This window comes from Aquila chrysaetos, chromosome 12 (genome assembly GCF_900496995.4).
Source record: "Aquila chrysaetos chrysaetos chromosome 12, bAquChr1.4, whole genome shotgun sequence".
NCBI lineage: Eukaryota > Metazoa > Chordata > Aves > Accipitriformes > Accipitridae > Aquila > Aquila chrysaetos.
In genome coordinates, this window is record NC_044015.1 from 21,296,882 (window position 1) to 21,321,992 (window position 25,111).

The 25,111-nt window shown below is 34.1% G+C and overlaps 1 protein-coding gene across 1 annotated transcript in view; it reads left to right on the plus strand.

Moving 5' to 3' along the window:
* CDC14A (cell division cycle 14A) overlaps positions 1-25,111 on the plus strand; it is a 67,170-nt gene extending 42,059 nt beyond the window's left edge. Inside the window, 10 exon segments of the mRNA XM_030031969.2 lie at positions 674-761; positions 2,651-2,881; positions 5,843-5,981; positions 8,746-8,902; positions 11,299-11,414; positions 12,000-12,047; positions 13,686-13,814; positions 14,778-15,038; positions 15,040-15,100; positions 23,329-25,111. Of these exon segments, the coding sequence (XP_029887829.1) occupies positions 674-761; positions 2,651-2,881; positions 5,843-5,981; positions 8,746-8,902; positions 11,299-11,414; positions 12,000-12,047; positions 13,686-13,814; positions 14,778-15,038; positions 15,040-15,100; positions 23,329-23,358 (1,260 nt within the window). The 3' untranslated portion in view covers positions 23,359-25,111.

The following is a 25,111-nucleotide window of genomic DNA, read 5'->3' on the forward strand; positions in this document are numbered from 1 at the left end:
AAGAAGCTCCCAATTTTGGCACTGATGGAATTTGCAGAGCCTTTTTGAAGTTTTTGTTTAAAAGTGAGTAAGAAATGCAGAACGTCATAGTTTGAAAGTTTGGGGTTTTTTTAATTTAGTCTGTTTGATTTGTACTTTGCTTCTGTGATTACTGGCTCATCAGAGCTTATGCCAATATGTAAATTTCAGTTTCTACAGGGAAAGGATAATTGTTTTTGAAGGCTAATTGGTTTTTAATTTGTTTTCTGTGAATTGGGTTTTTTAGCCAGTACCTTACAAGGAAGCATTTTTCCTTTTTTAATTAAAAAAAAAAAAAAAAAAAAAAAAACCAACAAAAAACCCCATACAAGAATGTTGGTGTTTGTTGTTATAAATAGGTGTCTTAAAATTATGAACCCTCTAAGGGAGAAATATCTTAGATATGGGACCTTTCTGCTTTTATTGGAAAACTTAAGCAAAATTTTTTGCATTTCATTTTATTAAGAGATTTCTGAGAACCAGCTTATGGTTAGTTAGTTTGTCCCATATAGGTAAGCTAGCTAATTTGAAGTGTTTTGTTTTAATGCAGCAAGAACATAGTAAAAAGTAAAATAAAATCTTGAGTAATTTTTTTTTAAACTTGTATGTACAGATCTTAAAATGCTTTTCTCTTGCTATTCTGAAATTTTTATAGAGAGTGGAAAATGGTGACTTCAACTGGATTGTTCCAGGAAAATTTTTGGCATTTAGTGGACCACACCCAAAAAGCAAACTTGAAAATGGTATGGTGTATATTTTAATGCTATTCTAGCATCTTATTTTTTCCAGCATGTTAAACAGTCATAGCAAATGAGCAGAAGATAATAGAGGTTTATAGATTAATTTTCATCTTCAGAAATAATCATACAGTGAACATTTTATATACAATCATAGAACTTAATTCCAAACGTTTTGGAATTTTTTACTAGAAGAATTCCAATTCTAACAGTCAGTGACTTTCAGTGACAAAATGCCTGAGAAATTCAAGTCCCTTACTTTTCTCCTGGAACCTGACACCTGATAGGATAAGTACACAGAATTAAAGGTGAGTTGCATAAAGTAAAGGAGACTGTGTTAAGAGTTTTGTAAAAAAGGCCAGGAAAGACTTTTAAAAGAAGCTTGCCTTTACTACTGAATGAAGATTCTTGGGATAATAGGAAGAATCTATGTGATTCTAATGGAATAAAAAAAGAGAAGCTTGACTGACAGAGGGTAAGTAGAGATTCGGTCCAGCTAAAAGGAAAGTCAGTCATTTAAAAACTACAGTCAGATATTTGCTGAATTTCATCTTATTCTTTGTGGCATGTCACTTTGTTTATGGGAGCATGTTTTCTGAATATCTACCTCCTTTTTCTTCTTTTTTTTTTTTTTTTTTTTCTCCCCACCCACTTCTGCTCTCTTATGTTTCCTTTGTGTCTGGAATATTGCTAATTGCATAGTGTCCACTAAAGATTTAAACAAAATCAAAGGAGAAAATATTTAGGTTTGTTTAGGTTTCTCCCTCAATTACTGTTCCAGTCCCTTATTGCAGAATGTGTTCAAAAATTACTTAAATTGTTCCATGAAATTTGGAAAACCTGTGTTTTATTTTTAACATGTGTATAACTGAAAATTACTGAATTAACACTGATGCTTGAAATCCAGTTATGAGGCTACAAATAAGCCTCACTTGGGTGAGTGTAAGTACACATTACAAAGCTACGTTTTTCTCATTTGTTGTGACTCTAATTGCATTTATTAATACATATATGACTTGTGGAAATTACCCATGTTTTGTGAGGAAGCTTTTGGACTTTATTTGAACAGGAATAAAAATTCTGGAAATAAACCAGTGAGTCTGGTCAATGACAGAACTGATTTTTGTGGTAGCTATGTTGTTCCTGTGTTTTGTTTATAAGACTTAATGGTTAATGAAAAAGAATAAACTACATTTTACATACATACATCCTATTGACATGTGTGCATGTACACACACTCTGTCACACCCTCATTGACAGAGAACATCTATTTGGTGAAAGTGTCCTAAACAGTTGTGGTGTGGTTGGTCTTTGACTTCCATCCCTGCCCCCCCGCCTTCATCTAGAGGATCCTTTTGTCTCTCAACTGAATAAAGGCACTAAAGCTTTTTTACTTCACAGTGGATCAAGAGTATTTCTGGTACTGCAGTTTATCCTTTGACTGTTCCTCTTGGCCATAGTATAGATCACCACCAATCTATTTTCCTCATAAACACAGTGTTTCCTCTTAAAGCATGTTCTTATTCTTTGATCTGCAGCCTGACTATAGATAAACAGCTGTTCTGGAATGCTGAATTCATATATATGTGCCTAGCTTTATCTATAAAACCCTACTTGGAGAGAGGAATGGGCTAAACAGGAGACAGTACAGTGTTTCACATATACTATGCTTCAATATTTTTTTTTCTGATCCTTTTTTTTAATTATAGTGGTCTTCATGAGCATTTTGTGGACAATTTTTATATCACTTAACATGTTTATTCTGAATAAAATATTAAAGCATTTTCAGTATTAGCATGTTTACTATTAAAAAAAGGGTTTGGGGGCAATTTTGATTAGTACGACTTTGATCTTCATCTATGACATTAAATGATTGTAGCTTTATTTTTTTATAGGTTATCCTCTTCATGCACCTGAAGCCTACTTTCCCTATTTCAAGAAACATAATGTCACAACAATCATAAGACTAAACAAAAAAATTTATGAGGCAAAACGCTTTACTGATGCTGGTTTTGAGCATTATGACCTGTTCTTCGTAGATGGAAGCACACCAAGTGACAGTATAGTTCAGAGGTTCCTGAACATCTGTGAAAATGCTGATGGTGCTATTGCTGTACATTGTAAAGGTATGTGCACTTATTTATTTCTCAGTTCAAAATAAGTATAAATCCATAGAGTTTTTCCAGAAATAAAACATTTAAAAAATAACACTTTCTGGTTGTGAAATACTGCTTTATGATACTTGACTAAATATATGACAAATATTTGTCATTTTCATATGCATATTAAATTCTTTCATCCTACACTACTACTTACAGTAACTGACAATCTGTTGTTCATTGTTCTGGGTTTTTTTTTCAATATTACTTGAAGGCCTGAGTTTTAGTTGACGGAGATTTCTCTTTTGCATTATGCTTTCACAGCATTATGATAATTGGCTATGAAATGCAAAAGACTAAAACGTTTTCTTTGTGCTTTTGGACTGTTCTATGTTTTTCTGTGGAGCATGACTTCCACATTTCAAGTTAATGTGAGTTATTGTGATGCCAGCATTTCAAACCAGCCTATTTCAGCAAATCAGCCAGAAAATATACAAAACATGCTTAGTCAAGAATGATTAACAAAGGCTTTGAAAGGTTCGGCTTGATTTATGTTTAGAGTTGTATAAGGACATTGTGGAGACAAAAGTCTTGCTGATCTGAAACAAGAATAGTGCTATTCATAATTTTTCCATGAACAATAAACATGCATGTCAAAGATAAATAAGTTTATTTGCTAACAGGTTGTTACTGTGGCTAGAACCCAGAAATTCTGGCATTAATAAGCTGGACATCTGCTAATTGACTAAATGAGAGTATAAACTATCGATTAGCAGGAGTAGATTGTTACTCTCCAGGCTTAGTTGCTAAAGGAATACAATATACTTCTCTAGTGACTTAGATATGTGCTTGCTAAACTGAAGTATTTTTGGTCTTTCGTCTGACCATTTAATAAGCAAACCAACAATCTCATTCTTTTTAGGGTTTTTACACCCTTCTAAATAAGCCTATATGAAGTTAAATCAACAGTTAACTCAGAGTTAATGTATTTTCTGTAGTTTTTTTATTGCAGAGTTATTCCAAGCACAGCTTCTACACCAGAAATTGCTTGTCTCAGAAGTTATAGAATGACTTAATGCAAAGGGTTGCTGTGGAAAGTTTGTATGTTATCAGGAACTTAGAGAAAAGAACTGAAGTCTTAGCAATATATGCAGTTGGTAGATGTGACCTGCAATTTTCAGAGACCATTTTCTTATGCAGATGTACATTTAGCATAGTACAGGTCTTGGTTCTCTATTTGCATGTTGCATTCCTTTTGCACTTAAAAAAAACCAAACCAAAACTCCAAGCCCCAAACTCTCTCTCTAATGATACTTCCCCTTTTTAAATGATTCTTCAGGGCTAGTCTTCCAATATATAGTTATGGAATGTCACTCTTAGTGAACTTTTACCTTCATCCTTTTACCTGAGTTGAATCATCTTTCCAAAAAGTCACAGCAAGATTTAGTTATTGGTTAAATGTAAAGAGCTTGTAGTTGTGGACAGAATTGTCAGCAAGGATGTCTGGCTGCTTAGAGAGTTTCCATTTAGATAGTTGTTGTTGCATAAACAATAGCTGGCCACCATGAGACTGTAAATTGCAAATATCGTATTTGTGGGAAAATAGGGTTTAAATGGGGAGACACTTTACTAGTAGATAAGACACAGGGCTAGAAAGAGATTAATTCTTACTCTATAGTTAGAGATTTGTCTGATAGTAAAAGCTAATTTTTCTGTCTCTATTCTCCCCTGAAAAGCAGGATTAGTTTGTGATTTGGGGGGCAATGGGTTAAATTATTTTAAGCTATTGATATATAAAATTATAAGCTGGCCAACATTCATTGCTGTTTATACAGATAGCAGTGAATAGTTTTGCAGGTTGGTTTCACAACAAAACTGATTCAAAAAGAAAAAGCCACTGGCTGAGAGGATACATGGTGCTATCTGTTGTGATGTGCATGCACATGTATTCGCATGCATTTGAACTGTGATTGATAGAGTATGTGTGTTGGCCTCTCAAAGGTACTTTGATTTTGTTTTTTACTGATTTTATAAATATGAAGTTTGTATCCAGCTTGGTCATGACTTTTTTTTTAAAATATCAGCCTTTTTTTCTAAAAAAAAAAAAAAAAAAAGAAAGAAAAGAAAAGTTTGAAGTAGAATTGTATATGTGCCTGTGGTGGGTTGACCCTGGCTGGGTGCGAGGTGCCCACCAAAGCCGCTCTATCACTCCCCCTCCTCAGCTGGACAGGGGGGAGAAAATATAACGAAAGGCTCGTGGGTCAAGATAAGGACAGTTTAATAAAGTGAAAGCAAAGGTCGTGCGCGACAGCAAAGAAAAACAAATGATGTTATCCTCTACTTCCCATCAGCAGGCGATGTCTAGCCACTTCCTGGGAAGCAGGGCTTCAGTACGCATAGTGGTTGCTCCGGAAGACAAAAATGCCCCCCTTCCATCTCCCTTTACTTAGCTTTTATATCTGAGCTGACGTGATATGGTATGGAACATCTATTTGGTTAGTTTAGGTCAGCTGTCCTGGTTATGTCCCCTCCCAAGATCTTGCCCTGCCCCAGCCTGCCATTGAGGGAGGGGGCAAAAATGTTGGGGAGACAGCCTTGATGCTGTGCCAGCACTGCTCAGCAGTAGCCAAAACACGGTGTGTTATCAACACCTTTCTAGCTACTGATGCAGAGCACAGCGCTATGAGGGCTGCTGTGGGGAGTATTAACTCCATCTCAGCCAGACCCAATACAGTGCCAAGAGTGATCACTTGTTGCATGTGTTCTTCAATCCTGTTAACTTTATAAGCATGATATATTTGTTCTTATATCTACAGTATTGAAATCCAATTATGTGATAAACGGGATACTGACTCAGAAATTCTTTCTTCAAATATTAACATGGTGAATAACATTGCAAAGAGGTCTTCTCATATCCCATACTTTAATTTGATAATTATGAAATGCCTGTGACTTCTTATATGAATGTTGATATTTGTGTTTCTGTAGCTGGCCTGGGGAGAACAGGGACACTGATTGCCTGTTACATAATGAAACACTACAAGTTCACACATGCTGAAGCCATTGCTTGGATAAGAGTATGTCGACCAGGCTCTATTATAGGACCCCAGCAACACTTCTTGGAAGAGTATGTATACCTTTTTTGCTACTAAGAATCAACTGCTTCTCTACATCCTTATCCGTCTTGCACTATTTATAGGATATACTTTCTGTCTACTGTAATTGTATATTACTGCCTGTTGCAGTGTATTTAAGGTTAGTTAACTTGGGATTGAAATCAGACTTACTTAGTAGCAATCGTCTTCTCTGGAGTGCTACACATTTTCTCACCTTAAGGGGCGGAGGGTCTCAAGGCTGCATGTTTGTGTTCCAGGGGATTTAGGAGTTAAAGACAAATGTGTTGGAAGTGTAAAGTCCAGATGTGGACAAAAGATTAACTCAACAGTAAGGATTTATTAAAATATTAACATAGAATGGATAGACTTTACATACTTCATATATAGCCTATGATGACACTTAAAATGAATCTTACAACAGTATAATGGATACGTTTTTTTCTTTCTTGTAACTAAAGATTAAATAAGTATGTGGTGGACAGCTTAAGATCTCTGTCAGATTCCTAGCATAATGTATGAAGCGTTTCTGATTTGGAGACAATAGTCTTTAGCAAAAGAAATGTATGGTTTTAATACAGCTTCTTCTCAAAATTGACTGTATACTTTGGGTTGAGAACATTTCATGTACAAATAATTTGAATGGGTGATTCAAGGTTTGATCCTGACTGGAAATGAATGACAAAATTGCACTGGCTTCAGTGATGTAATTTCGTAGTGGTTTCTGCATTGTGCGTTTATTATTATAGTAGTTACGCTGATATTTTTGAGTTGACACCGTGATGATATTTAGTTGGAGGCATTTTCACTGTTAGGAGAAAAAACATCTTGAGAAAATTCACCACAAATGTGTCTCTTTTTGGAAAAAAGAGAATGCAACAGCTCTGCTAGATACTGTGTAAATACACAGTAAAAACATGCACTGACATTGCACCTTAAGATCCATGGGATATCAGAGAGAAAGAAGGATTATTACTGTAATTTGTAAGAGAAACTGAGCATGAATGAGAATTCTAATTTATTTTCCAGTGCAACTGAATGGGCAGTCCTTTGAGAGGTGGGCCACCATTATTCAAAATACTGTGAATCACAAAGTTTCACAAACCGCAAGTGCTTGCTGAAGGCAGAGTAAAGTTCTCCACACCATGCTGATGCTTGGATGATGCACTCTTAAAAATAACTCTCACAACAGAGCAAGAGTAAGAGAGAAAGGTAGTAGATAGTGCAATTAGTAAGTGCTGTTTACTTGAAAGATAGGAAAAACAGGGCCCATGTCTTTTCTGCAGTTGTGTATAAATACTTGGTTTGATTTTATAGGTAGGCAAAGATCCTTCAGATTTTTTTCATTCATACCTACATTATTCATAGCTAAGAGCTGTAGTATTGTTCAATAAGAATTTTCTATTGTCCTAATGGCAATAGATACCTGTTTTGACAATCAGACAAAAGTCAAGCAATGTCACCAGTAGTGTCAAAATGGGATTGAGAAAGAAGGAGCTAACATCAGTTGCATCATTCTAATATAAAATATCTTGCCCTCAGGGCTGCAAAGTTGCATCTGACAAAAAGGTAAAATCTCGCAACTTTGATCTTCCCAACCTTCATAGATGTCAAAGCTTCATCTCTTAGGTTCTCTGAAGTTTAATAAGGGAGGTTTGAGTAGGTTTTTTGTAGAGACTCTCCCACCCAAGTACGTATTGAATCAGTTTGTTACTATGAATGCAATTAATCTTGAAAGATTTCAAAGGTATTTAAATTCAAGCATGTTTTCTAGGCTACTTCTGTTAGGTGGAATAAGTGGCACTCCCTCTCCCCCCCACCCCCTCCTTTTCCCTTTTCTTGATGTTTTCTTGGGATGTAGTGAAATTTTTCTGGAAGTGCTTACCTTTTCCATTCATTATTGAGCAAGTTTAGACAGTTGCCTCAGACTACTTGCCTCTTAAGCTTTGCTGTAATACTTTGTTTTCAAACAAAGAAAAGTTTCCAGTGAAAGTATATCCTGATTTAATTCCTCGTTGTTTTTTCTCTGTTCAGTATAGGAATTTAATTTTGCTACAATAATATGTAATAGGGTCTCAGTTCTTGGATGGAACTATCATGACTGGTACCTACCCAGCAAACTTCCTTATTGAGGAATAATGCAGTCTCATCAACAAAAGCCTGCTTAGCCCATGCACGTTGTAGCAATTAATTTTTTTTTTTTACCACCTGTCTGAAGGATATAATCTTTCATTTTCTGAAAATTGATACTAGAGTCCTGTTCAACTTTACATGATTATGACCACTTCCATTGTGCAGGTCAGCTGTAGTTTTACTACGCAGTATCTGTATACACAAAACTCAGGCTAGTAAGTTGGAAAGTGCTGTATCATCATTTAGTCTACACATTACGTATATAAAAGCATTATTTTATATGAATTTTTAAGTTGTGTTTTAAAAGCCTTTAAAATACCATTGCAAATTCCTGTTTAGTTAATCTCTTTTCCTAGTAGGATTTTGTAAAATGAAGTTTTAGTACCTGTAACATTTCTGTGATGGCTACAGACTTGTTTGGTGATTTGGGGGCTGGGGGGAGAGCGGGTGGTTGTTGGTTTTAACCATTGAAAATTATGTTTTGTTTTGGTTTTTTTTATGATAGACATTCAATTTTTTTTTTCCAGATGAAGATGTACAGAAGATTCAAGTGTTGGCAGCCTGTAAGAGTAGTGTGTTTTCATATTGTTTTTTATGTGTATGCAGATTTGTTGATATGAATTGATTTGCTTTTGTATCCTAAAGGAAGCAAGCAATGTTATGGCTCGAGGGGGATCTCATCCGATCAAAGCAGAAACAACGAGTCGTTGATGGAAACATTAACAGAGTTCTTTGTGGCTTGAATGACATTTCAATCAGTGACAGCTTGAATAAAGTACAAGACTTGGATCAATACAGGGAGGTAAGAGTTCGTAGGAAAAATTTCAAACAAGCAGAGATAGAGCTGATCTTTTAATAACTAGCTATAGATAATTTTTAGGGTTTTTTAGGCTTTTATTAGTACTAGATTGCTTTTTCACAGCTAAACTTTTTTGCAGGTCATAATTAGAACAAATCTCCACTCTTAAAAAAAAAATCAAAGAAAAGAGAAAGCTTTAGGTTATATTTAAAACTGTTACAGATCATTTTGCAAACTTCAAAAGGTTTGCATTATTTCAAGTCATTCTTTCAGGGTTTTCAGTTGTTTATTAGAGAACGGAGGAAAAAAAAAATCAGTTTTCCTCCTGGAAATCTATTTATTCCAAGTTTCTAGCTAATAATGCATGAGTGTGTAGATGTCCATCCCTTTATCACAGTGTTATGGATTACTGATGTGATGTGTAGATTTAGGATAAGGACCTTACAATTATTTCTCGGAAGCACAGTCATGAAGTACAAACTAAAGTGAACATACTTCTGCTTCTGGGCTAGTAAAAATCTTAAACTGTAGTTTCCTACAGTATCTGAGAGAAGCCGTTTAGAGGAACTATGCATTTGATTAATCCTCTCGTAGCTCTGTAATAACTAAAGAGCTTTTATGCTGCTGATGGAATCCTTTACTTGATGTAAAAGACCAGGGATGTAGTAGGCACCTTCCTCAGTTAGTTATTACTATAAATTAAAATAACCATCTATCATGTGATCTGTCATAATCTGGAAGAGCACTTTGAATGCATTTCTGTAAAGGTACTATTTCCCTTTTGGAAGTTCAATTTGTGGCTTGGAGTGTGTAAAGTTAAATATCTAGATTACTAACTGGAGAATATAACAATGTGTAGAGATCTTGTATGCCTAATGAAAACAGCTGGCACATAGCTGTATGGTAAAAGTAATGTTTTTGAATCTGAGCTACTACTACAGCTTTACTGCTTCCAGTATTTAAAGCAACTTACTTGCAGTTAACTCAACTACCTGTACACTGTAGCAGCTTATGTACAGGTTCACAATATAAATCCACAGTGCTGCATTTTCTACTGTAACCCTGTCCGTAATATGTGTATTTCAGTTTTTTACAGATGTCATATTAAAGCTGTTTAACATTCAGTTTTTAAAACATTTAACTTATCTCTTTATTTCTTTGGTTATTTGGTTATATTTCAAGACCTCATTGTACTAGGCTCTCTGGAAGTTTAAAACAAAGTAACGTTCCCAGTCCCAAAAATGTGTCAGGTCTAAGAATCAGAGGACAGAACAGCTACATGCAGTAACTGTTGGGCAGGTAAAGACAGTGAAACAAAATTTATCAGCACTGAGGCTGAATGATAGGTAAAAATGGCCTAGCATATAATGTTCAATGAAATCTAGCTAAAATATTTATATTTTCCTGTAATTAATGCAACACTTGGACCATCACATAATTTGATTAACTTCTATTGTATTACTTCTGTCAATCTTTTATCTTGGTTAATGGCAGAAACTATTGTTCTGTTTTATGCAGAGCAATGAGGTCACTTAAGCTCAATAGGAACCGCAGTAATACAAATATTTAATCTGAGGTCAAATGAAGCATCATTGGTATAAGTTTTTTTCATTTGGCAATTTAAAAAAAATCACAGTTCTCTTCTTGTTTTGTGTAACTTTCATATTCCTCTGGTACTTAAGATGCTGTCTCTACTTAATACTTGGGACTTAGAAAAGTCTATTTTGAGAAGAGTCAGAAATTATAAATAGGCATTTAAACAGTGTTGGCATACACTTTTAATATTTCTTAGAGTTTATAATATTTTCTAAAGCTAGAAGAAGTAGGAGAAAACTCTGAAATCTGTTCTTCCTATATTCCTCATTAAGTTCTCATAGGGAATTTTTTTTCAAAACTATTTTTCTAGAGGTCATGAGAACTTTTTATTTTTTTAAAAAAATCTAGTAATTTAGGGAAGTTGATTTTTAGCTTCTCTTGCAGGACACAAACTTTATCTAAATTTTTTCCTCATCTTGTGCATATCACAAAATTGTGTGTTACTGCTTCCCTTCCACATTGATGATAACTTTTAAAATAGTTACGGAGGAAGGAGTTGGAGTTTACATGCTATAAAAACAGACTTCTTTGAAGTAAATGAATACTGGCATTAGACTCAAGCATCCTGAACTGACTTTGAGGTCAGATTCTGAAAAAAGCCTCTGTGAATGTGCGTTCGCCTACAGTGACACATTTAATTTACTGGAACTATGGAAAGACAGAGTAGTGCCCCATGTATGCAGAAGACTGTAGATTAGCCTTTTAAATTATAAACTTCGTGAAGTAGGTGTTTGATACTTTGACACTGCACTACTCCTAAGGATTTGATATATTTCCTTGCTTGCATACTTTGTGTTTCCCAGAATGATTTTGAAGACAAAGCAGGTGTGGAAACTCAGAATGGCATTACGCAGGGAGATAAGCTTAATGCCTTAAAAAGTCGGAGACGGCCATGTTCTGCTACAACTGGAGCTCTGAGGTAATTAATTTATTCTGAGGTAATTTGCAATTTTAAATTCAGTCTGTGCTATCAGATCTTTATGGCAAGTACAATCTTTATGCCTTGTTTAAGGCAGTGGTACTAGTTGTACCACCTTCTGTGGTGGAAACTTCTCTAGGTATGTATGTATTAGTTGCAGATTTGGTTTATGAATTCCTCCCCGCCCCCCGTCTCGCTGTTCAGGATATCTACTTATTATGTAGCAGTAAAAGAGAAAGTAAAAAAAAAAATCTCAAACCCTTCAAATTTACATCTATCTAGCATTTTAAAACTTAGGTCTCAAACAAAATATTCTTCAATGAAATTAGTTATTTTTCTATAATTACTTTTCTCTACTCCTTATATAAACTTTGAATTTTTCAGAACCAGTAAAAATGTGAAGTTTGAAAATAAACCTGGAGTACCTCTCTGTTATTTAACCTTAAATTAAAATAATGATTGTCAATAATTCTTAACTCTTGTTAGGCTTGTACTTTAAAGCCAGTATGAGACATGCAAGTATGTTTTGGGGGAGAGGAGAAGCTTTTTATCATTTGGTAAAGATTGCTGCTTTTGTTTCTTTAGGTTGCAAGACATGAAACTGCACACCAGGTCACTATCGCAACCTTTCAGGTATTAACTTTAAAATTATAGTTCTAACTGCATACCACTCAGGTCTTAAATTTTCAGTGTTTTGAATTATACTTCCACATCAATTGATTAGCAATTTCAGACTTCTGAGAAGTGGCAGGTAACAAACTTTTTTAAACACCTGTGGGGGGCGGGCAGGGAAATCTAATGGACGGAGGGCTACAGCTTTACTTTGGGGATACCTTGAATTCTTCTTAATAAATAATGAGCACATACAAGTAATTTCCTCAGTCACATTTTCTAATATCTGTGTTGTTATGCAACGAAGGATGACTAATTAACTCATAACCACTTTATCTCTGTAAAATTAAATACTTGTCTCAAAAGCCTAAATTAGCTACATATTGTCTGTGTATCACAATTTTTGTCCTGTGTGTTTCAGTAGATGAACTGGAGGTATTACTTAGTGGATACAATCAGTACTTTTTTTTCAGAAGAGGTACCAGATAAATATTTTTAGTTCCTTTTCATATTTTAATACAGGGTCCTCACTGTACTTTACTACATGCTTTGTTCAGAACTTTCTGTGGAGCCAATAGAACCAATAGTTTTTTCTCATCTTCTAAATGTTTGTTTCATTTATGACCTGTACTAAACTCAAATCAGTACGGACAGTGTCCCCCAAAAGAAAATAAAACATAGGGTAAAAATTTACTTAATTTTAAGAGTTACAGGAATGGCAGGATTGAGTCTTTTGGTTTTGTAACCATTGCATCTAAAATACAACATGTAAGACAAAAGATCTGTCATTATAAAGCATTAATACTGAAAAGAACACATTCTCTTCAGTCTTGTGACAACCTGGATTTTTGAGATGGATTACTCCAGATGTCTAACCTTGGAGATGTCTGTTTACTCTTTCTTAGTGTGGAATTAAAACTATTCCTGCTCAATGTCATTCCTTCTGTGCTTTTAGTTGGAGTCTTGTACCCAAGGTCTTTCATCCTTTACGAGCTGATCATGCTAATAGCCCCTGGTCTAAGGATGGAGAGAATTTCATACTACTGTGAGGCTATTTGTTTATTAGTTTTTAAAAAACTAATAAGGACAGCTATAATGCTAACATTTTTGAGTAGTCCAGTGTACCATACTTACAGCTCATTATCAAAATATGAAGAATTTGGTCATTAAGAGTCCCACCCTAGAAAGAGCTGTATGTTCTGTGCAACTTTGTAAAAATGTTCTTGCTGGCATTTGGAAATTATGTTCTTCTCATGAAAGCTACAGTGTTGGGTTTTTTCCCACTCATACTTGCTTTATAAGCACAAAAAGTATTATTTCTCAAATTTACAATATTTAAAATTTATAATCAAATTTACAATAAATTTGATACAAAATGGATACTTAGTCTTCACATATTATCAAGGTGAAAAGTAGCCTGTAACTGTATAATAGGGTGCAGCAGGGAAAAAACTTGGGAGTGGGATATTTGAAAAGTTTTTTTGAAAAAAATATTTGAAAACAGGCAAACTGTTGAGTTTTTGCTGGTGAGTTCTCAGTACTCAGACTCAAGAATTCCCACTTTTTAAAATACTAGTCTATGTATTGAAAGACTGTATGTGTTTGTATATTTCAATTATAAAAATCTTGCTTCTCACTAAAACTCTGCACTCCTTTTAGACTGAATACTTCAGGTAGCACAGAAGGATCCATGTCTCCTCTGAAGGCCTCCAAAGTGATGGCAGTTAATTCACCATCTGCAGAAAGAATAAGCAGAATTCCCACATCCTCAGGCTCGAACATTAAAAGGTTTTTTTCTTCTTCTCATTTTGGTACAAATACTTACTATATACTACAGTGGTTTTCAGCACATATGCAGTCTATGAAGCGCTTGCAGTTCTTGGTTGTAAGAAGGCTCAAATTTACTTACAAAGTGATTTGCTGTTCCACTAGCCAAACTTTAGTTGCCTGCAGATATAAAAAAACCAAACAAAAACCAAAACCTATAGTACTGGTACGAGGGTTTTGGTGGCATTATATCAAGTCAGAAACAGTATTACGTTGCTCAGGTTTTGGTTTTGTTTTGTTTTTTTTTACTCATCTGAGTTTATAGAAGTTTTGCAAGTATTCCCACAAGTCTTTATACTATTAATCTCAGAAAAATACTGGGTGGTAATTAGTATGATTTTTATGAACCCTTGATTTATTGCTATTTAATTCTATTATTACTATTGTACTAAGTAATTATGGATGTTAAATGAAATTTAGAATGATTGATGCATTTTTAATAACTTCTGGGCACAAATATTTACTTGAAGAAAATAACTAACTTAAAAACATATTTCAGGACACCCTATTTTTATTCTCAAATTTTATCGTATTACTTCTTGGTTACCTGAAGACTTGTATCACATTACTAATTTCAAGAAACAGAAGAGGAGTTCTTAAACTATTACATGTACAGAAAGTACTTCAGTGTAGATCAGCCACTGCCTAAACCTTTTAACACAATCTCCTGCACATGCATATGGTTTGATAGAAGTGAAAGCTGGCCATGGTAGTGCTTGAATAAACAAAGTTTGGGAACTGCTGACAAAGAATTCTGGTTTTCATTATTTGAGAGCTAGAAGATGAACCTGTGTGCAAACACAAATTATTTCAGAAAGGTCTATGTTATTCACCTAATGTCTTCTGAATTGTCTGTTATTTTTTTGTATATATCTGTACATACCTTGTGTGTATTTTTTTTCCCTGCATGTGTTTTCCATTCAGCGTTTCCATAAACTCCAGGCTAGCCAGTTCTCTAGGGAACCTGTATGCTGCTTCAGATGATGATGAGACCAAAATGACATCATCGTCCTCTAGGACAGGTTTTTCTGTAAGCCATATCTCCAGCCACTTGAATGGCAGCTTGCAGCTGTCTCACAGAAATAACCATGAACTGAACAACAACTTGTACAACAGAAACAGCAGTAGTGGCAACAACCTGAGCAGCCAAACCAGTTTTCACAGCACCGTGACAGATGAATATGCATCAGCCTTCCTTTATGGGCCTTACAACTCCTCCAGCACGATACCAGACTCAATCAATTCCTGTAAGTTCATAGTCACAACAGCACTTTCAGGCATCTGACTGATGCTTATCTTCCTTGCTTCTGTGAGCAAAGCTGTTGCAAAAAAACCTTAATCCAGCATAATTCTCTGACTTCCTTTAATGTTTCTGAACAGCACCTTTGTCTGTTACCTTTTTAAGTGATTATCATTTCAGCTGCTTTTTTTCCATCTCTTTCAAGCACCTAGATCATGGAGGCTTCATGAAAATAAATCACTCCTGAACTTAAGCTAACACCTTTTCTGATATCTTTTTTATGGACCTTCTTACCCTTTAGATTTTTTTTTTATTTCAAATTATCCATAGCATAGTTTATAAGTTTATTATGTATCTTAATCTTCACGCAGTAACAGATTTAAAGAGGCCTATGTACATATCATACTAAATGGAAGGTACAACATTCTTAAAGACAGGGCTTATTTGAAAGTTGAGTCCACTTGACTTGAAACCTAGTCCTTTTCTAACACCAAATGTGAGAAGTATTTTAGAGCAAGATATTTCTGATGGTCTCAGCATTTTAGCTTTCATTCCTCAACAACTTAGCTGCATTGGGCTTATGTTGTGCCCTTTTTCTGTGTGAAGAGTCTGTATAAAGAGGATGCATGGATAAATTAATGGAACTTAAAAGTGATTCTATACAAAATGCACAGAAACTTCAGTTATGAAATCAGAAACAACTTCAGCTATTTTAGGGGAAAAAACAAACATTTACTACTAGAAAACTAAAAAAAAATTTAAACTATCTGCTTTCCAAAGATTTAATATCCTACTAATTATATAAATTAGTGCAGTGTTTCTAGTAGAATACATTGCCTACAATTAATTGAACCTGTCAGCCTCTGTCTAGTAGTACTGACAGTTCCAATTTTTATTTTTTTAGCTGCTGGCAATAAAATTACCTTCATATAAAATTAACTTCAGAATATTACACCTTTCTTTTCTGTTTCCTTACCACTGATAAATTCTTTCAGTATAAAGTTTTAGTGTTATACCTGCTACTGGTTTTTTGAGTGTGGCAAGTCCCCTGTCTTAAAAGAACTAATAACACATGTTGTACGTAACTAGGATGTCAGCTGAAAAGATCATTTATGGGTTGTGTTCTCTTTTTCCTGAAAAAGTGGGGGATCTAACTCTCTTGTTAATAGCTCAGTTGTGGCACCACTTACAGTTCAGAAGCCACATGTTTATAGCTTGGGAGTATGAATTGCACTTTCTGAGGATGGATGACAGTAGGAAATAAATTCTCATTGTTCCATTGTGGAATTAAATGGCACGTGTGCCTGAAACCTAACTAGTATACAAAGTACATTGAAAATTAAGTTAGTTGAGGGAATTTGATTCTGTATTCCCTTAAATTCAATGGATACTTTCACTGGAAAAGGAGTAGAGTTACTGTGCTAGGATGTGCTTGACCTAAAGCAACTCTTTAAAGTACTTGATGTATTCAGACTCCTTGTTTGAAAGTACATTTAGCTTCTTATCCACTACAACTTATCTGGAAATAAATGATAATATTCTATGATCTTAGGATCACTGAGTGTTCTGCATTGAGTTTAAATTTGAGTTTAAAGTTTACTTTAAACATCCGCAGTAACTTATTTGCGAGGGACTTCTTGAATATTGCCACATCCTTTCAGTTTTTTGAAGTTGTTTTACCCTTTTAATTTGGCTGTGTTTTTACCTGCTACATGGGATTGAGGTAAACTATATATAATGGAGATTTTTCTCAAGTTGGATATAGAAACCATCCCAGTTTTCTTATGATTAAACCAGTTCTAGAACAAGAGAACTGTTTTAGTTTGACTAATTTGGTTTAATTCCTCCAGGTGTAGAGATGAGGAGAGAGGTAAAAAGCTGTACAGCAAGCTGAGGATAATTGTTTTAAGACACATCCAGGAGTCTTTCATTTGTTCAGGAATTTCATTTCATTTGTTCTGGAAAGTCAGCCTTTTTAGGTGTTTCCAGTCTTTTATTCAACATGCTTACAGAAGTTGAGTCCTCAGGAGGACTGACAGAGGCTCCAGTTGAATATACTGGAAACAAAGTCAGTACACCAGCAATGGCAGAGAGCAATCACTCACCTGACTAACTAAGTGGTAAAGTGTCTGATTTTTTTGTTTGTTTGTTTCTTACCTTCAATATTGTCTCGTATTTAATGTATTTGAACAATAATTCTTTGGAAGGTCAACCCATTCCCATTCCTTTGTATTGTACCTTCTGTAAATGATATGCTGCCAGCAGCAATTCTTAAGAGTTTTGTTCCATATTCTAGTTACAGCTGCATATTATGCATAAGTATGTAAACCTACATGCAGAGCCCTAAGGGGAAGAAATACCTTATTGGTAAAGAGGGAAACGAACCTTTGTTCTCTTGCACTAAAACTATTAAGTGACTTAAAACAGTGATTTAAATGAAATATGTTAGGCATAGTATAAAGTTTTAGGTTGAATGGGAAACATTTTTGCAGGAAAAGTAGCTTTCTAGAATGCACATTTCTCCTGCTTTAAGAACATTTTAATCTTCCTCCTATCTATCTTAATGACTTAGTAATGCATGGAAGGATGTAAGGGTGTAACCTCTGAACAATTCTTGGCTTTATATCGTTTGCTGATGAGGAGTAGAGGTTATACACAGTCAAATATAGCAAGATCTTTAAATGAGATGCTATATCCAGTCTTCTCTGGAAGAGTGAGGTGAGACAAAAAAGATTTTATGTAATGTGATGGCAGAAGCAGCATTTCTTAGACTTTGCATGGCATGATTCTTCCTATGTGGCAAAATACAAGTTTCTGACTTAACTGTGAAGTAATCTTACTTCAATATAATAATGGTTAAACTGCTTTCCTGCTTGGAAGATGTTTTTCAAACTTGTCCTGAATGTTGCATGTATACTGTATGGCCCTGTGCATCTGTCACAATCACAGTCGAGTGCACTAAATTGTTACCCATTTTATGCACAATTGACTGACTTGAGTGCAGTTACTGTGATGTCACAGCGTTAAAGACGAGTAGATTATCTGATCATTTAATCTCTGAATGCTTTTGGTCTGGTAGTGAGCCTCTGACTTATTGGCTAATACAGATCCATCTTGATGGTGGTTTATTTTGAAGACAATATAATTTTTCTTGATAATTAGTCCCACTGGTTGAATACAGTCATGCTTAAAACCATTTCACTTTTAATCTGAAATTTGCTGTATATCTTTATTATATCACTGTTATAGTCCTTTATTACCTTATTTTCTTGTCATGAAGATATTTCATGCTAGTTACCTCAACCTGATTGTCTTTTGATAAGCTAAGTTGGCTCAAAGATCCTTTTGGAAAGTGTTCAAATCCTTTACAGTTTTTGAAAATCCCTTTTCAAGAAATAGATGCAGCACTCTAACATTCATCTTTCAGGTCCAGGAAGCTGCTACTCGGTGCTGTCCTGCCTATAAATCCATAGCTTGTGTTACCTTCTTGAACTGTAGTGCATTGGGAGTTCATGGGGAGAAAAAAAGAAAAAGAGTTCTTGCCATCCAAGATAGTGACTTGTGTTTTAGTTCAATGTCCTGCATTCCCTGTTTTTTTAATGTGGAACTCTGTGGAAAAGCATTGTCCTTTTTTTTTTTTTTTTTTTTTTTTTTTCCCTTTCCTTTCCCCCTTCCCTCTTCTTAATAGGACCAATTAACCAACCAAGGAAGACTTCAACCACTGACATCCAGCTATTTTGCTTTTGGTGATATTCATCAGTGGTCTTAAGCTCATGAGTAAAATATGGAGCAGCATCAAGCCTTAATACCAGTTCTGGCAGAATTCTGTTAACAAAAGAATTCTGTTTAATGATTTCCACTTCACTGCTTTAAATGCTGAAATTGCTTGGAAGTCTTGACAGCCAAACCTTAGTCTTGTTGCAGTGTTTGTATTATGTTGCACTTTTTTCTAATTGGAGCACATCAGATAATGTCCCTAACAGAGGTCTATTACATATACTGGTTAGTTATGTTTATTCATTTAACTTATCTCATCAAAGAACTCTTGAATGATATGAATTATATTCCTCTTCTTTTTATTAGCAGAATCTCACTTACCTGAGTTAGATATCAAGCTAACCATCTGTAACTGTATAAGTACTCTATTTTAGAAAATCAGCTTATCAATCTTATTTCTCTTTCTAAGTTTAACTATCAACATGAGTGGTGCAGGAGCATTTTACAATGGTTAAGACAGTAAATTTTCAGTTCTAATTAATGTTCCTTAATCTCATTAGCGAGAAAATTGGGAACTTCATTTTTATGCAATGCAAGTACATCTTCCCCCTGCCCAGTATGGAAGAGCAAATTATTCAATACTCTTTTTTTTTTTTTTCTCCCTGTTTCATAATGAAACATTTCTAAAAAATTATTAATACTGTTGTTCCATATTCCATTTAAAACAAACAAAAAATAACCATGACTATGACTTCCTGGTTTTTGTCAGCCATATATTTTTTCCTAATGGGTTTTCTCCTTCATCAGTGTAAACTTGTAATCCACTTCCTTTTTATTGTGTTTATGCTGTTGTATGCTGATGAACTAGAAGAAAAGCTTGATTTTCATAGAATAGACAACTTGCCATTCTACCCAAATAGAATAAATATTTTATTTCCAAATTTTACATATCGATGTTTTCATTAAACAAAATCTCTTGCAATTATAATTTGCAGAAATATTTTTACTGAGTATAATCACATTTAAGGTACCACAATAAGATTTTTACTTTGTTCTTACAATAGTTATAAATCCAAATATCACTCTGTAGCATGTACTTTTATTGAGGAGTATGTAACTGGGTAGTCTTAAGATGAGTCACCTTTTGCTTCTATAGCTAGTCATGGAAACTGGCAAGATGGAAAAATTTCAAAAAATTGATAAGTGTAGCAGTATTTTAAAATTCATATACGTGATCTTTATACTTGTAGAATAGTTTTTCTTAATAAGAACTTAGCATTAATTAATATAGGACAGCCTTTGCAAAAAGAGAGACAAACACTAGTGCATCTTACTGATCTGTAAATTTAGCAGACTCAAAGGATCACTTCAAGTGTGTATGCATTTTCTATTAATATATCCTAATTTATTTTAGTAGAACCTGTGTATTCACGGTAATTCTTGCCTGCTGCAACACTTCTGCTGCAACAATGTTTTGGGAGCATTGACAAACAATTCAAAAACTTAAATTAAATTACTTTTTGCAATTATCTGGGAAAAGTGCATGTTCAAGTCCTAACAAATAGCCCTAAATGCTATAGGGTTGTTCCCTCTTAAAAGTTAACTCAGAGCTGACTTGGTCCTGAAGTTGAATGCATGCGAATGTGGTTCTAGTGCCTAGATGGATATGTGGCTTATTTTTTCTTCCAGGAGGCTTTCCGTGCCACCTGTTGAAGAAGAAAGCTGACAGTGATCTAAGCAGTTGCTTCAGCATGAAGTTTATTAGATATCATTAACTGTAGTGAAGCTATCTAATTCTTAATTCTTTGTTTAAATGTCTGATACTTAGGTAAAAAATGCCAAGCTTGACACTGCATAGGACCACTGCAGGAGTACACATTGAGAATTCTAGTCAACTGATTTTATATTCTCATCACTGCAATTCAGCAGTCAATTTTCTTTGGTTTTTTCCTTCTATTTTTACCTCTATTTTAATTAAGATTTTGTTAAATACCAGCATATGACTTGTAAAGGTGGATTGGGGCTTTTTGTTTTCAATAAAGCTTTCAGAATCACAGGCCATACTTCGAGTCACTGCAAATAGGAGGTAGGGATGTAAATTTTAAAATAGAAAACTCCTCAAAAGATTTAAAAAAAAAAAAAAAAGAGAGAGGAAAAAAATCACAATTACAGGCTTTGAAATATTACAGTCAGTCTCTTTGGACAACATGAAGAGATTTAAAAGCACAAATGACTTAACTGCAAAAGAGCAAAAAACCCAAAAACAAACCAAACAACCCTGCCCAGCTATAATTTAATTTTTGAGACTCAAAAATTAGTCTGTATATTTTACAACAGCTCAGTTGTCATGGCTATCACCATGTTTTTAGCAATAACTTTATGGGAAGTCACATCAATTAATCTGGAAAAAATGCTGCTTAGATTTAATTCTTCCCTGTAATCAGAAAAGGCTTTGAAACATTAGGAAGAAATCATTGCTATGTGAAATAGAGCTATGGTGAGGGTGGCAGTACACTGAAAAACATACTTCTTAATTTGAAAATAAATAAAATAAATCCTGCCTACCCATCTGTAATGAAAATTAATAAAACATGCTATCTTGTTTCCAAGCAATCTGTGCTGCATGGATATTTGTTCTTTTTTATATGTTGCTATTAATTTTTTTCCATATTTTTGTAACTTGGATTCCTAACAATTTTAGTTTCAACTTCAGAATCTTTAATTTCTGGTTTGTTTGTTTGTTTATTTAAATTATGATGTAGAATTCCTGGTTACTACTGTCTGCTAAGTAAAGGGCTGCTGTTACAGTTCTTTGTCAGCTAATGCTAGCTGTTCCCAATATCACCAAAAGTGTACAGTGCTTTCTGGTCATCTTTCATCTGTGCAAGCTTAAAGTAATCTATTACTGTACAACATATGAGAGTATACAATTAAACGTCATATATTTTTTAATGTTTGTTAATTAACTTTACTTAGAAATCAGTTTTGAAGGATCCATTTCAAATACTGCTCTAAGTGTAACCATCTTTCTGACTGTTAAAATACACATCTGAAAATGAGAAAGCTTTGAGGATCATTAAGAGAGCAGAAGTTTCAAGTGCTCATTAATGAGGGGCTATTCCTTCTGCTTCACTCTTACACGTATAATAAATGCTCTCACCAAAGCTAATAATCCAGAATGATTATTAGAGAACAGAGTGGGGAAAAATAAGCTTCTACGATTATGTATTCCATGGTGATTCTGAGCCTATAATGCAAAAATACCTGTTACATGTTTAGTTTTATGGTAAAGTATTTTCTATTAAATTATACCCTTCTTGTTGAATCCATTCAGTACTAAAAACAGACCCTTTTTAGTCAGTGGTATTCAAATCTTTATATGCTGACACCCCTTCTTTTTCAACCTAGGAAAGAATATCCAGATGGTCTCAGATTTTCAAGATGTGAAAATGCATTTAAAAGAAAACTTTGGAAATATACACTGAGACTTAAGATACAGAAAAAAAGTGGGCTTGTGATATTAGAGCTCTAAAGGTTTACATATCTATTATGCACTTCTATTAATAGTTTTCACTATGGATGCCAAAGAGCATTTCTATAGTGACTAGTTAGGAAGAGTGGGAAAATGGAAGAGAAGACTCCAAGGTTCTAAGCTTTCTTGGGATTCATGTTGTTCTACAGTAGTTCTCTAATTCTGATGAATTGATGCAGTTTTAAAATATGGTTTGGGTTTTTTACTTGGTATTTATTTATAAACATACTAGTACAGTGAAGAGCTCTCTCAGATAAGACTTTTTATTCGTCAGAATGACTTCCTGAACACATCTGTATAGGAGGTAATAAAATGTTTGGATGCTGTCTAAATTGATTAATCACTTTATCATAAAACCTTGAGACTTCAATAAAATGAGAAATGTAAATAAATACAGTAGACCAGGTTGTGCTTTCCTCTTAATTAATACTGACTGCTTGCTAATCCAGATGAACCATTTGCAGTGCTTCATTTTCATCTGATTTTAGTAATCATAAATTTATTCATGTACATAATTGTGCTGCTGTAGCTTTTTTTCTCAGTAATTAGCTACACCGTATATGTTTCCTATGTCATTACCTGAATCAACATCTAAAGTGTGCTGTATTTTTTACAGTAGCACTTTGAATCTCATTCAGGATAAATGGAAACAATTCAATTATAATAACTGCAATTGTATGTTTTCCCAACACGCTTGTAAGGTATTGTTTTAAGGTGGTGTTTTAAAGGACTTGTAACACTTTCTTCAAGAATCTCTAGAATTTGGTTTGGAAAAGTAAGTGTAGATACAGGAAGGTTGGACTTTACTGTATGTAGTTTTTGAGTTTCTTCTATGTTATTTTGTTTACCTATGCAGAGATTCAGATACCCCTCCTACTCTGTTTTTCTCCTTCCTGTCCCTCCTCTACTCCTTAAGCGCAAAATGCACATTATACGCAAATATAACCTCCCCAGTGAGTTTTAATCACTTTTTCTTCTCTGCACAGTCCCTTCAGTCTGAGTATGTTCAGTACTAAAGTCTTGCTGCTTTGGTGAAACCTGTTGACCTCAAAATCAAAGAACTTAAGGAAGGAAGCTGCTCGCTCAGAGGAGGAATCTTCAATACAAGACATATTAAAACCTTAACACCAACAGGAGACTTCTTAACAGGCAGAAATTTCTTGTTAATGACTACTGCAGATGCACTGATGTTGAATTTATGGAAATTATTACCCCATGTTATATACAGATTTAAATTTTTAATGTTGAGACAACTTGAATATATTTCTAATGAGTTTTATTAAGACATTTATTAACTTGTGTACAGTGTTAAAATATGTATTGAGAGAGTATTTTGGTAAGCAATATATATATAAAAATTATGTAAAAATTAGAATATATTTTAATTTAGTGTTCACTTTGCTACAAAAATGTGTATTTTAAAGAATTTTTACATGTTTATCAAAGATATGAAAATCTTTCTATGAACAAGATGTTTTTCTTGTTTTATGGGTCCATCATTATTGCTTAAAGCCCAATGTAATTACTTTCTCACTAATTGGTCTTCTGGTAACTTAATGGAAGTCTAACTAGTGAGAAACTAGTTATTACACTATCAACTGAAAGCACTTGATACATAGTCTGCTTTCCACTTTCAGCTGCTAATGTTTCATAAGGAAACACTATGAAAGAAAAATAAAGGGAAAATATTTGTTGAGATGTAATGTAACTTACATCTTCCACTGCAAAGAGGAAGTAATTTATCTGATGATTCAATTGTACAATTAACACTTTCTTTCAATTTGTCTTAAAGGAATGTTTTAACTTTTTAACGTAGAATGTTACATTTTGCTATGCAATATATACTGCAAAAATGAAGGCAGACCAAATTTAAGTTGGTAAGAATGTGCATGTACAATGAATTTGGCAGTGCTGCATACTTACATGTTTTTAACCTACAGTTGGCAGTATGTGTACAGTTTCATTAGCAAAGCACACTAAATGTTGGAAGTATATTAAATTTTCACTTACCAACTGGACACTTCATAAACCTTTTAATTTGAAAACTATTGTTAAAACATACAGCTAATGTAACCTCCTGTATTACAGTATTTTTGTCAGTAAAGATGCTCTTTAAGGTATAGTTTAATCAGGTGTAATGAAGTGGTGTTATAGTGAAGTACTAGAGATCACGTGTAAAATTATTAGAACTCCACAAGTGCATAGTAAGCAAAAAAAATGTAAGCAGCTATGAGGACTTGATTTGCTACTAATTTAGAAGACAAAAACAAAACAGATTTGTTACCTATGAGTTTTTCTGATATCTATGGAAACTTGAAAATAAAACTTGGTTGAATTGTCAGTCTTTGTTCCTGAAGACCTGTGAATGCCCTGCATTTGCTTTACAACTGAAGTTAAGTGCCACATTATTTTTTTTAAAAAGATCAGATCACAAACTGCTATGGAAAGTTGTACTGAAAGTGTTAATAAGCAATACTGAGAGCAGCTATATAAATCACTGAATAAAATTTACATGCAAATACTGTACTTTTTTCACAACTGTGTATATGTAACATATACACACACAAAGTAGCATATGTGTGTGCATATATATACAATATACTGTATATGAATTATAGATTAATGTTAAGGTAATTCTACCTCTTATAAAGGATTTTGTCATGTACTTTGTTATAAATAGTTTTCCTTAATAAAATATTGTTTCATTTTGAAATGGAGAGAGAGAGAGATACATACAGCTAATTGATAATAAAATGCCTATATCAGCCA